The sequence below is a fragment of the Nuphar pumila genome, chromosome 17 (genome assembly GCF_984573655.1).
Source record: "Nuphar pumila chromosome 17, dmNupPumi1.hap1.1, whole genome shotgun sequence".
In the NCBI taxonomy this organism is placed as follows: Eukaryota; Viridiplantae; Streptophyta; class Magnoliopsida; order Nymphaeales; family Nymphaeaceae; genus Nuphar; species Nuphar pumila.
The window spans coordinates 2,904,082-2,917,566 of record NC_143265.1 but is presented as its reverse complement, the minus strand read 5'-3'; the positions used below and the strand labels follow the sequence as shown (position 1 = coordinate 2,917,566).

Here is a 13,485-nt window from a genome sequence, read left to right as displayed (position 1 = left end):
GATGTATGTGCCTTACTCTAAGGCCGAAGTTTGAGTGTAATTTCTTGTGGGCAAAGGAGAACATGCATTTTAACTAGGGATGCAAAGGAGATGGATCCACATCATCTAAATACATGAAAAGTCAGGTCCGAATAGGATCCAAAACAGCCAAAAATTGTAAAACTTCCGAGATCCGACCCATTTGCATCCCTATTTTTGGCACTGATGAGCCCTCGAGCGAGTGAGGTGGTTTTCTCTGATCATTAAGAAAAAGAAAAACTTTGACTTGACTCAAGCCAGCTGAGCCATATAGTGCAGGTGGATCGCCAAAATAAATGAGCCAAAGCTTGAATACCTTTTCGGATTGTTGGGCTCGTCCTACTTTTTAATAATTTTAATGTTTTATGTACGTTTTATTTGTGTTATTATTAAATACTTCGATATTTTCTTAAGATTTTTTTTTACAAATTTATCGCGAGATTTCCTCGCCGAGATTTTTCCGGGAACGGTGTCACTTACCGTCTCGAAGACGCGAACGTCATCTGCGTTTCTACCGCCTCTGTGTTTTGCCTTAAAACAACCCGGGAAGACACTGAGAGGGGAGGTCATCTGCGTTTCTACCGCCTCCGCGTTTTGCCTTAAACAACCTACACAAATTTCACCAGGCGTACAGTGCGAGAAAGACGGAAGCTATATAAAGCGGTCGGGCTTCCTTCCCTGCTCTCCGGCTACCGTCGACCGTCCGTTCCCGAGATCGGACGGTTCCTGAGTCCCCAGAGAGGGGCCTAGTTAGCGTTCTGTGGAACTTCTCCGGAACGGGGAATCTTATTCATCACTCTTCTCTGGTTCACTGAGAACCCTAGAGCTCGTTCTGGTTGGGTGTATAAATAGGGGAGATGGATCGGTTCAGGAGCGGGAGCCCGGTGTACTCCCGGCAGCGGAGCGGCGGGTCGAGCAGCACGGGATCTTCGTCGCCGTCCATGTCGCCGGCGCATCACCAGACGCGGACCGGATCGATCGGGTTCTCGAGCGTCAAGAAGACGCAGAACGTCGCGGCGAAGGCCGCGGCACAGAGGCTCGCGCAGGTCATGGCATCGCAGACGACGACGGACGATGACGAGGAGGAGGATCTGTCTTTCCGGTACAATGGATCGTCGTTCGCCGCCTCCGCAATCGGCGGTAATTCCGCGGCGAGGAAGTTCACCAGCAGATCTCCCTCTCCTGCGGTAAGCTCAGCGATCTCTCTACTGGTTTTTGTCCCGAGTTGGAGAAATTGCGCGTCAATTCGGAGTTCATCCTTGAATTTTGTGGATCCATATATTTTTGGCGTTTCCTTTGCGAAGTAGAGGACGATTCTGCGGTATTCGTTCAAATTAAGTGGATACTTCTTTTGATGCGCTTTTTTTTTCGGATAATTTTTTTCCTGATAATCTATGTTATTTTCGGACGATCGCATTTGATTTTTTTTTGTCGATTTATATTGTGTATATTTCAACTTTATTCAAATAAAGTTGCAACGCAAGGAGTTGATTCGATTTACTCTAAATTTGCTAAGTTGGACAACTTTTTCTGCCTACTTCAAGAATTAGCATCTCTTGTTTTGAGAATCAAACTATGAGGAGTTAAGTCAAATTGCGTCAATTTATTTACGTTGTTTGTGTCATCTGCAGAAAAATGGAGTGAAATTGAGTGAGTGAGTGCGTGCGCGCTCGCTCGCTCGCTTATGTGGGGGCGTGGATCCAGGTTTTCGTATCTATTATAAAAAAAAACACAATATTTTGTAAGTTTTATGAAAGTAGTTGTGAGATTTTCATAAATGATAAATATGGCCATTTTTATCGTATTATTTGAAAATGCCGGCATTTTTACATCAATTTCCTTTTTTTTTTCCTTTTTACAATCTAGTTTCTTATTTTTAAACATTTTGATGTATTCTTTTATTTTTGTATTATATAAACAAGTATTTTTATTTAAATTTTTTTATTTTTTTAAAGTCATACTATTGTCTTTCTGAGAAATTTCGGAGATAATTTTTTCTTTAAAATTCTTCTGCGAAAGTTCCATACGAAACGCACACACTGTGTGGGTGTGTGGGCGTGCGTGTGGGATGGGGGTGTTAAGTTTAAAAGAAAATATTTAATTTATTCACGAAGGGCGGAGCCACGATTAATGGAGTTACTAACAACGATTGAAAAATATCCTTTAACAGTGTGTCGTTCTTTTCCAAACAATGCCATTTTTTATTATTACACTTGAGCTTGTGTATCAGGGCTGAATCTTGTTGGTCGGGCCTTGTAATGGGCTTCAATTTTGTGGAACATCTTTAGAACCTTTGCATTCATACCATTTGGATATTATTTTCCATTAAAAGTAGTTTGCTTCTGATGAAAATTTATGTTTTCTTGTTGTCATACCCATCTATATAGTAATTTAGAGGGTGTCTTTTGAGATTTTGTGAATTTATGTCATTTAGATACATACTTCATTAAAACAAAATTTGATTGTTAAGCAACTTTATAGTTTATAATGAGTCAAGTAAACATTGCTCTCCAAGAAGAACACTTAGTAAATATTTGTCTTTTGTTTTTTGCTTATGCTTGAGCTATTTCTGACATATTTCCACATATGCTATTCTTAATCTAAAACTCCATGAGAATAGTTTTGTCCCATGTTCTCTATTCCTGTTTATGTCTTAATGTGATATAGGTTTTAATGGTGATGGGGACTCACTGTTTGTTTCTTATGGATTATGCAATTTGTTATGATAATCACTTGAGACAATTGATTTTGAATCAGATGCACAATGTGTGTTTCCCATGGTCGTGGCTTAACAGGGTCTGTGATATTTTTATTAGTTAGGTCGGAACTTTGTAGAACAGACCCCATCTGTTCGTTCCACATCAGCTGGCCGGCCTTCATTATCTACTCGTCCAACAACAACAATGGTGCCACCTGTTAGGCCCACGCTTAGGATGCCATCCACACTACTACCGATAGAGCCTCCTATTGATAGGAGAAAAGATAAAAGGTAATACTATGTTTGAGATATTGGTTGCAATTTGCATTAAATTCATTATCCTTTTATCTTGGCTTCTTCATCCACAAATTGCTGCATTGAACTAGTAAATGCTGATTATTTCTGTTTTTATTTTGGATTCTGGTTTATCCTTTTAATGCTGGACCTGTTTTTAGAGTTTTCTTTATATTATAGATTTATATTTCAAATATTTAGTTTTTTATCTCAATATTTTCCCATAGCGAAAGACTTACCTTTAGTATGGTAAAGCATATAAAAGAAAGTGTGCAAACATGATTAGAAAGGAGTACTAACTGTATCTAAATGAATGCTGCTTGGTGATGATGATTTACTTAGATCTGGTGCCAGTATGATGAAGAACTAAGAATTATCTCTCACAGCCAAAATAAATGGGTGTGGCACTGAACTGGATACGGTTGAAACTAGTTAGTCTCAAATATGGAGTACTTAAATAGCTGCATATTGCCTTTTTTAATTCCTACATTGCTATGAAGTTGAGACTTTCTACATATACCAACCAATAAAGTGGCTAGAGAGAAATTTAGAAAGACCAAGGCTTCCTATTAAATGCGTACCTCAGTATGAAGTTATCAGTGCTCGCAAGACTCAGTAATATGTGGGTACTTTTTCTACAATGTAACTAGCCTTGCAAAGTTTATGTAATAGCCTCGCTAATTACTGAGGTTTTATGCTAGGACTAAGCTGACCTTGCATAGTTAATAGAATTATCGAATTGGTGGTGAATTCTCGATCAATTTGATGAAGGAAACAGTGGTAATGAAAGAAACACCATGGTTTCTTGTCTTTTTTTTTTCTCTCATTTTTTTTAGAAGAACCATGGTTTCCTTATCTGGATCTTTCTGTTATGTTGCAAACCCATCTTTTTAAGCTTTGGAAGTGTTTTTGGTGACCAAGGGTTCCATATAGCTGGTGTAGATTTTTTGATGTTTGTCAAGTAAGATCCTTTCAACCACAATTATTAGCTATTTATTATGGAAAATATGCATAAAGTTATAATGAAAAAGGAAGATATAGCTATAGTAAAATAGCCTTAAATCATGTTTGATATGGAAAATTTTGATCCACTTCATCTTATTCATGCTGTTGACTGATTGTACTGGAGTTAAATTCCATTGTCCATGTGTAGCTCACCATGGATTGGTTGACGCTAGAAAACCTGGTTCTGCCATCGGACCTTGCATGACTTGTATGTTGTTTACCAGGATTGAATCTCACGATAGAGCTTCTGTCACCTATTTAGAACTCTAGAAACATAATTCGTGGATTACAGTATTTTGTTTGGACTAGATGTAAGATAAACTTCAGTAGTCCATCAAGTCTGTGAATTCTTGCACCAACTGGCTAAATCTTACATGGAAGCTCCACAGAGGATTTATATGCATGGAAAGAAAGACATGTAATCATGTTGTATTATTCTTGAATAATTTAATGGAGAAATGCATTGACCTTTATCTTTAACTATTTAAATGTTGATTGGGTGGGAAATTCTGGCTTTAATAGGGTGGTGCACTTCTTTGGTCCTAGGATGAAAATTTAGGAAGTTCTTGCTCATTCAATTGTTGGTTACGAATAAAGTTATATGAAAAGTCTATTCGAAAAAAAGAAAAAAAAAGGTTCTGTGAAAGGTTTTAAAAGGTGATGCTTGCATAAAATGTATTATACTACTTGGGGCCACATTTCACATATCTCATAAGATAAAAAGGTATGCGGCACATGCATCAATTGGAGGTTACCATGTGATCTTTATCTCATGTGATCTAAAAGGTGTTTTATACATTTTAGAAGTTGTTGTCTTTATCTCATGTGATCATCATCTTGAACTAGAAAACTGCCACCAATTTTCAGATAATTGGTAGGAATGGTGTTAGTACCTACATGACTCTAGGTCTTATAAGGTCACAGAATAAATAACTAAACTAGCTAGTATAGTAGTGTGGAAGGTTGGTTTGATACAAAGTGAGTGGTTCGTCAGCCCTATACTTTGAGTATGGAAGATAGATCACGACCAGGAGTTGTTTTAGGGGTTGTCATTCTGGAAGTGAACTCAGATGCGTCTCATTTGCTAAATCACCTTGATTCCATATTTCTCAATCACCTTGATTGTTGCTCAATAGGATTAGTTTTAGGGGTAGTCATCTGGAAATGAGTTTAGGTGCATCTTATTTTGTCTTAGAGAATATGGAATCATCAAGCATCTATAAGAAAAACTATTTATCAACAGAAGTTTCTGTGTACTGTTTCATGCTATTGAAATATTTGCTCTTTGAGTGATTTTGGTTGCAGAGATCTCAGAATATGTTTGGCATTGTCTGTTGAATGCCATTATGCCAGAATCATAGTGATGACTTTACATAGAGAAATTGGTTAGCTTTGTTTTTTATTTAAGTCACTTAATATTATTACTGTAAAATGCTTCTTTTAATCCTATTCATTCTACAAGCACCATGCTGCCTCCTTGGTCACGTGTAGGTTTTATTTGATGTCTTTTTTTAATGTTTCTTGAGGTGTGTGTATCTTTCCATTCTATCATTCTTCCCTCCCCCTTTCAAAATTCAGTATTTTGAGAGGTAGTTCATGAAATTTTGTTATGTTCCAGATTTACTGCAGATACAGGACAGCTGAACTCACAGGATGCAGGGAATCAACGTGGGGCTTCTGCTCTTCGGGATGAGGTCTTGCTTTCTGCAATTTGTTTATTACTGCTTCCTTACCAACAAGTTCTTTATAGATTGGTTGATTGAAAAAATTTCCTGTAAAAGATCTAGGAATTTTATTTGGTTGGCTATACCTGGGGTGGACCGTGGTGTGTTCATGAAATTCAAAATATTATCATTCTGTAATGATAAGATTATTTTGAAAATGCAGCTTGATATGCTCCAAGAAGAGAATGACAACATTCTTGATAAGGTGTGTCCTATTCCTCAACATGCTCTTGTGACAAGTAACATTTGCATCTGGTCATATCTGTATTTATTGCAAGCATTATTCTCATACTGTCTTGTGCGCCCAGCTTCGACTTGCAGAAGAGAGATGTCAAGCAGCAGAAGCCAGAGCCAGGGAGTTTGAAAAACAGGTAATGTTGTTCAGATACCAAGTCATCTAGTTGTTCCTCTCTTTTTTTCTTTGTGGATGTCCTATCTGTCTCATTTTGTCACTTTTAGATGTACATCGAAAGTTCAAGATACTTCCATCCCTTTATTCTTGCTTATTAGGCATTCTCTTTCCTCATTAGGTTGCTTCCCTGGGAGAAGGTGTATCATTAGAGGCTCGATTGTTGAGCAGGTAAATACTAGGATTCATATGAAATATGTCGGCTCCATCACATTCTGTTGATGCCTTATGTGATTCTCTTGCAGAAAAGAGGCTGCATTACGGCAAAGAGAGGTAACGTGAAATCTTTGAAGATATGCTGAAATGCTAATTGTCACAATCTGGGATAGAGATTTCTGGTTTTTGATCTATATGAAGTTATGAACAAGCATTCCACGATATTGTCACTTGCAGCAATTATATTCTATTTGATTTTGTCTTGTAAATTTATTTGGTATTGATTGAAGATGTTTTGGAGGCTGATGCGTGTTGCTAGTGTAGTACAAAGTCCATACGGATTATGTTGCCTCCTCACTGATGAGGTGCTTTGTGATTTCAATAAATCTTTACACTTCTTGTTTGTTTCCTTTGTGGACAAATTTCATTATCAGTACCTATGTGAAATATAAAATCTCTAATTGTCTGAATTATAGTGAAGACTGAAGAGGATGAACCAGAGTTGCCAGTCGAGGAAGCGGGAGCGGGAAGCGAGGCACTTCTAAAATTTTAGGAAGCGGGAAGCGCGGGACGACTTAGGAGCGAACCAAGAAGCATCTCGGAAGCGACCTAGGAAGCGTCTCGAAAGCGACCTAGGGAGCGAACCGGAAGCGATCTAAGAAGCGAAGAAGGAAGCGACATAGGATTCGAGTGAGAAGCGAAAGGGAAGCGAATAAGAATCGAAAGAGAAGCGAAAATGTAATTATATATTTTTATTTTATCAAAAAATAAGATTTATGTTATCATTGACAAAATAAAACATGTATATAGACAATAAATAATATAAGTTATAATTATCTAACAAATGCATCATATTGCAATTATCATGCATTTAAAAAATCATACATCAAAAGAAAATCATAATTCACATTCTTGTTGCAACCATTTAACAAATGCATGCAAACACTAAATAATGCGTTAAGAAAACAAATAAATTTGATTAAAAAGCGTACCTTTTTCAATGAAAGAATCAAATGACTTGTTATTTGATGTTGTAAATCTTGTCATCTCTGCAACATAGAAAATGAGAAATCAATAAACTCAAAGATTACATAGAGATACGGTTAAATTTTTAAGCTATAAATTCTAAATTGTAAATTATAAGCTACAAAGTTCTAAACTCTTAACTTAAAATTAACATAATCCACTACTTCACTTCATCATGCAAGATTCAAAATAAAAGTATGCCAAAAAAAGATTACAAGACCATGACAAAAAAGTAACATAAAAGTTTTTAAGTTGGACTACTCTAACTGCATCATAAAAAAAAAATTAATAATTCAAGAGTTCATTAATCTGTCATCTTTTTCTTCCCCTTCAAGTCAGCAATAGATCACAAACTTTCTGCATCATCACGTGCTTCTTGTCCTCCACGACCATGTCTTCTGCTCCTTCCTTCATTTCCTATAATGAATACGTTAAAAAATTAAAATGTTCAAAAACCATAATTTAAAATATAAAAAACACAATATCAACATACCTTGCCTAGGTCTCTGGCTAAAGAAACGATCAATCCGACCATGAGGAACTGATGATCGCTCTTGTATATCTGCAGTTCTAGTAGCTTTGTTGAATTGATTTGTATCCTCTTCAACTTCATTTGTACGTATGATTATTGGAGGTAATGGAGCTCTTGGTTGTGCATCTTTATGTTTGGATTTAAAAATAGTGCTTGATTGTTGTGCACTATCATCCAAATCTCTCCAACGCATGTCCTCTAATCTCAACGTATTTTCTTCTACAATAGGAAGTTCTGGATTGATATCGCATTTTCGATTAGGTCCTTATTTGTAGTGATTGTTGCACCTTTTTATAACAAGAATATAAAATATAAATGGTAATAAATAATCAATGATAGAAAAAGAGAAAAAAATACCAAAACAAAAGTACAACATGATTTAATCATACCTGTCAATCAATCGAAGATTGGAATGAATATACACCAAGGTATCAACACGATCTTCATTGAGCCTATTTATTTTAACATTGTGAATGTAACTATAGGTGTTAATAGGTTGAGATAAAACCTTAATGGCTAATGCTCTCAACTCAGGTGCATCACCACCATAAAAACGCCACCAATTAAGCACTGACATTGTAGGATTCAATGCATCTATTCTTGCTGCATTTCAGTTAAATCTTCCACTTCTTGATGCAAAAGCCACAAGTTGTGACCTATAAAGTGTAGAGAGCTCTTCATTTCCAACAGATATCACTTCAAGCGCGAGCATTGCACCATCTAAGATATCATTATCCTTTTCTGCAAAAAAAAATGTTTAGTAACTATAACAAGAAAATGCAAATGAAATAAAAAATAATTAAATCATTAAACTTTAAACTTTATTAAATAGATAGAATAAAATGTTTACCAGGAGAAACTCGTTTGACTCCTCCTACTGTTGGGATCTTGAGATACTCTGACTCGTAATATTTTGGAGTAAGCATGTGGGTTAGACTGTGGAGAGGCACATTCATTCTATCCCATCTATTTGAGACAGTCTTATGAATCTTTTCATACAAACCTGGTTGTCCTTTTAGATTGTCTTTGATTTCCCCCAACATGTTGTCCATGCCTTCATACACTTCATCAATTATAGGGCCTTCCTGATCATAAAATTTAATCATCTTATATATGAGTTTTATAATCAATAATGCTAAACGTACAAAATCCCAATATTCTTCGTCAAGAACAATTGTTTCTGTTGTAACAACCCTTTTTCTCATAGTTTCATCCGTGCATGACTGCTTCTATTCGCTCCATCTATCTTAAATTACTGTGAGCCTCAAGCTCTCCCTCACATCATGCAAGCGCTTCAAAGTAGTATAATGTGAAACAAACCTTGTTTTTGTAATCTTTATTAACTCTAATTTTTCTTTGCTTCTAAAGATTGCGAGTGCTTTTGAGTGATTTGTAATATACTTCACAATTTCTTTACTCTGCAAATATGTTTCTCCCAACCAATGAAACTCATGTGCCAAATCCTTAATGATCAAATTAAGTGTGTGCACAACACAAGGTGACCAAAAAATATACTTATACATTTATTTTAATTCTTCACCTGCTAACTTGCAATTTGCTGCATTGTCTGTAATCACTTGTACTACATTAGAAGGCCCCACAAGTCTAAATCCTGTCTTCAAAAACTCGGCAATGTTTGCAGCTGACTGTTGCACATTAGAAAAATCGCTTGCATATAAGAACATCAAGCCAAAACAGTTTGAGGCAAGTATATTTATCAAGTGTTTGTTCTTGACATTTGTCCAACCGTTTGAGACAATTGAAACTCCAAACTCCTCAAACTTTTCTCGAAATTCATTTAATTATCTGTGAACACACTCTTTCTCACTGTCAAGCAACGTTGTTCGCGCTTTTTCATATGATGGGGGTTAATATCCAGTCACTTTACTAACTGCAGATATCATCTCTTCTCAATATGGTGATCGAAGCACATTTAAAGGTATGCCATTTGCACACAAAAATATGATAATTTTGTGATCTACATCATCTCTTTCTATCTTTTTAAAGGTATCACGAATATCAACTGTTTTTCAGCTTCCACTAGATGATGTAGTCATACTAATAGGCTTCTTCGGATTATCAATTCTTGATCTCCTCAACTCAAATGCACTTGATGAAACCTCCACTCGGCGAACTTGCTTCTTAATTTTTTTTGCCAATTCTGCATTTTTTGCAACTATAGGGCAAAAGACAATCCCAACACTTTGTCCCTTTGAAGATCCCATAAGATGTGCAAAAACTCGAGTATATGACCCATGATAAATATTTTTGCAGTGCCTGCACATAAAAACCTGGGTTCCACCTTGTTTTCTTTGCTCACTCTTCTTTTGTTTCAATACATGGCGCCATAGGCACTGTTGTTTTATGCATGCTAGGTAGTTCATCATTTTGGTCATCTTCAGAATAGTAGTCATCCAAGTCACATTCTTCTTTCTTTCCCATCAAAACAATTTTCATTTCTGTCCTCAAACTGATATGGACAATTAGAAGACCTCTTGCCCTTTCTTGCATTGTCCTTCCCAACACTACTAGACGATTCATGCACCAAATTGTACAAAGAATCATCATCATCATCATCATAATTATCGTGATCATAGCTTCTGATGGTCATTAATGAAGCAAAGAACATGCAAATATACCTGCATCATAAAAATATATGAATCAACCTAAAATACTTTAAAATTTTAAATAAGCATCATTCATAAAGATGAAAGATCTATCTATAATATACTATGATGAAGCAGACAAAAAGAAAAAGAGAAAAAGAAAGGAAGTTCTTTCAAAAGATTGCATTTATGAAAAATTGTTAAACAAAGACAACATCACAATGAAAAAAGACAAAATTCAAATTGACACTGAATGGGAATTGGGTGAGGTAAATGTAATCTGAGACAAAAATATGCATTTCAGATTCTCAACTCTCAAGTCTCAATAGATTAAGACCATTAAAACGTATATGGTTGTCTTTATACTGAGACAAGTTCACAAGGACAAATGGATGACAATAAAAAAGAATGTAGATAACAAAAGTGCTCGATTATGCAGCACATCAAGTACCAATTCTTACTACCCATGGACAAGTTACCTTCAGCATAAAACTTGTAGTAATTAATTTGAAGTCATTTTTTATTCTTAACACAGAAAGTGAAAACTCAAATGGCTCAACAAATACATTTTTACTAATCTAGAAATCTAGACACACTAAAAAACTAAGTAGTGGTCGTCATTTAAAGTGAATAACTCCATGTAATAGGGAAAGAATTCAACTTTTGAAATTTCAAGAGTCAAAAGAATTATGCTTCACCACATGGAATCAACCTAAAACAAAAAACAAACTATTATTAACAGCAAAGGATGCAGAGTGAAGAACACAAATCAATGAAATCATTACTGTCATAATTTACCAATTACTAAAACAAAAAAATAAACATCATTTGGAGTATGGATCCAGCCCAACACACTATGCCTCTTAAATACCTAGTTTGGGTTGGATCCATAAGAATCCAACCCAAACCAAAAGCCTCCACCAAACCATCTTCTCACCTACTCGGTTTGGGTTGGACCCATAAGGATCCAACCCCAAACCACTCTAACCCCCATTTATAACCAATGTCAGTTGGTTTTATCCAAGTTCCAACCCATACAATAAGGCACCCACCACCATCTATAACCCCCATTCTTTGTGTTTTTTTTTACCCTCTCTCTTTGCTTTCTTCTTCTCACTCTCTCACCCTCTTGGTTCACCCCCGTCGGCGCGTACGCCTCACACACCACCATCTCAACCTCTAGTGAGCCCCAACCCATCGTTGGTCATAGGCGGAGCTGGGGGGGGGGGCAGAACTGGGCTGTAGCCCAGTCTTGCCTCCCGATCCAGTTAACAACAACTACGCCTTCATCCCAAAACAATTGGGGTCGGCGATATGAACCAAAAAAGAAAATCATTCTGGGTCTTCCACATGAATCCTTCTCCTCCAATCATTTCTATCCAATGCCATGTCCTCGGTGAGGTTCAAAGCATTCATATCCTTTCCTATCATCTCCATCCAAGTCTTCCTAGGCCTACCCCGACCTCTTTTAACTAATATATTTTCCCATTTCTCCATCCTTCTAACTGGAGCATCATTAGGCCTTCGCCGAATATGTCTAAACCACTGTAAACGATTCTCTCTCATCTTATTTTCAATGGGTGCAACGCCTACCTTCTTACCTATCTCTTCGTTCCGAATCTTATCTTTTATTGTATTTCCACACATCCATCTCAGCATACGCATCTCAGCTACACTCATTTTTTGAATATGATGTCTCTTGGCAGCCCAACATTCCGTACCATATAGTAAAGCAGGCCTAATAGTCATCCTATAAAACTTTCCCTTCAACCACAATGGCATTCTACGATCGCACAACACTCAAGTTGCACTTTTCCATTTCATCCACCCAACCTTTATCCTATGATTTATATCTCCATCAATTTCTCCATACTTTTGAATGATAGATCCCAAATATTTGAAACAATCATCCACCGATATTTCTTGCTCACCAAGCTTCACTACACTCTCATCACTACTTCGTTGCTTACTAAACCGACATTCCATGTATTCTGTCTTACTCTTACTCAACTTAAAACCTCTTGCTTCCAATGTATGTCTCCATAATTCTAACTTAGCATTAACCCCAACTCTAGACTCATTAATCAAAACAATATCATCAACAAACAACATACACCGCGACACATTTTCTTGAATTGATCTCGTAAGCTCATCCATCACTATAGCAAATAGGAAAGGGCTTAAAGCAGATCCTTGATGTAACCCAACCGTTATAGGAAAATTGGTTGTCACCCCTCTACAAGTGCGGACATTGGTTACTACTCCTTCATACATATCTTTAATTATACTAATGTACTTGAGAGAAACACCTTTCTTCATCATTGTCCACTAGAGAACGTCCCTAGGTACTCTATTGTATGCCTTCTCCAAATCAATAAATACCATATGCAAATCTTTGTTCCTCTCTCTATTTCTCTCAATAAGTTGTCTAAGAAGATGTATAGCTTCCATAGTTGATCTTCCAGGTATAAAACCAAATTGATTCTCTGATATCATGACAACCTTCCTCAACCTAGACTCAATCACCCTCTCTCAAAGTTTCATAGTATGACTCATGAGTTTTATACCACGATAGTTTGTGTAATCTTGTATATCACCCTTATTCTTATATAGAGGCACCAAAGTACTCTTCCTCCACTCATTAGGCATCTTATTTGTCCGCCAAATCTTGTTAAAAAGATTTGTCAACCATTCTAAACCTTTCTCTCCCAAGCATTTTCAAGCCTCGATAGGTATACCATCTGGGCCAACTGCCCTTCTTGATTTTCATTTTCTTCAAAGCCTCTGTAATTTCTTTCTTTTGAATCTTGCGCATGAAGTCACGATTCATCTCATGAAAAGGAAATGAGAAGTCTCCAAGATCCTAAGCATGACTGTCATTAAATAGCTTATCAAAATAATCTTTCCATCTCTCCTTAATCTCCTCATCTTTGACTAAAACCCTTTGCGTTTCATCTTTGATACATCTAACCATACCCAGATCTCTCGATTTCCTATATCTCATCTTTGCAAGCCTA

The 13,485-nt window shown here is 36.6% G+C and overlaps 1 protein-coding gene across 1 annotated transcript in view; it reads left to right on the top strand.

Moving 5' to 3' along the window:
- Positions 1–243: 243 nt before the first annotated feature.
- The window catches only part of LOC149811364 (coiled-coil domain-containing protein SCD2-like), a 56,767-nt gene continuing 43,525 nt past the window's right edge, over positions 244–13,485 (top strand). Inside the window, exons 1-7 of the mRNA XM_089993573.1 lie at positions 244–1,205; positions 2,835–3,007; positions 5,634–5,709; positions 5,903–5,944; positions 6,048–6,110; positions 6,270–6,319; positions 6,394–6,421. Coding sequence (XP_089849699.1) covers positions 876–1,205; positions 2,835–3,007; positions 5,634–5,709; positions 5,903–5,944; positions 6,048–6,110; positions 6,270–6,319; positions 6,394–6,421 — 762 coding nt within the window. The 5' untranslated portion in view covers positions 244–875. The remainder of the gene's footprint in view (positions 1,206–2,834; positions 3,008–5,633; positions 5,710–5,902; positions 5,945–6,047; positions 6,111–6,269; positions 6,320–6,393; positions 6,422–13,485) is intronic.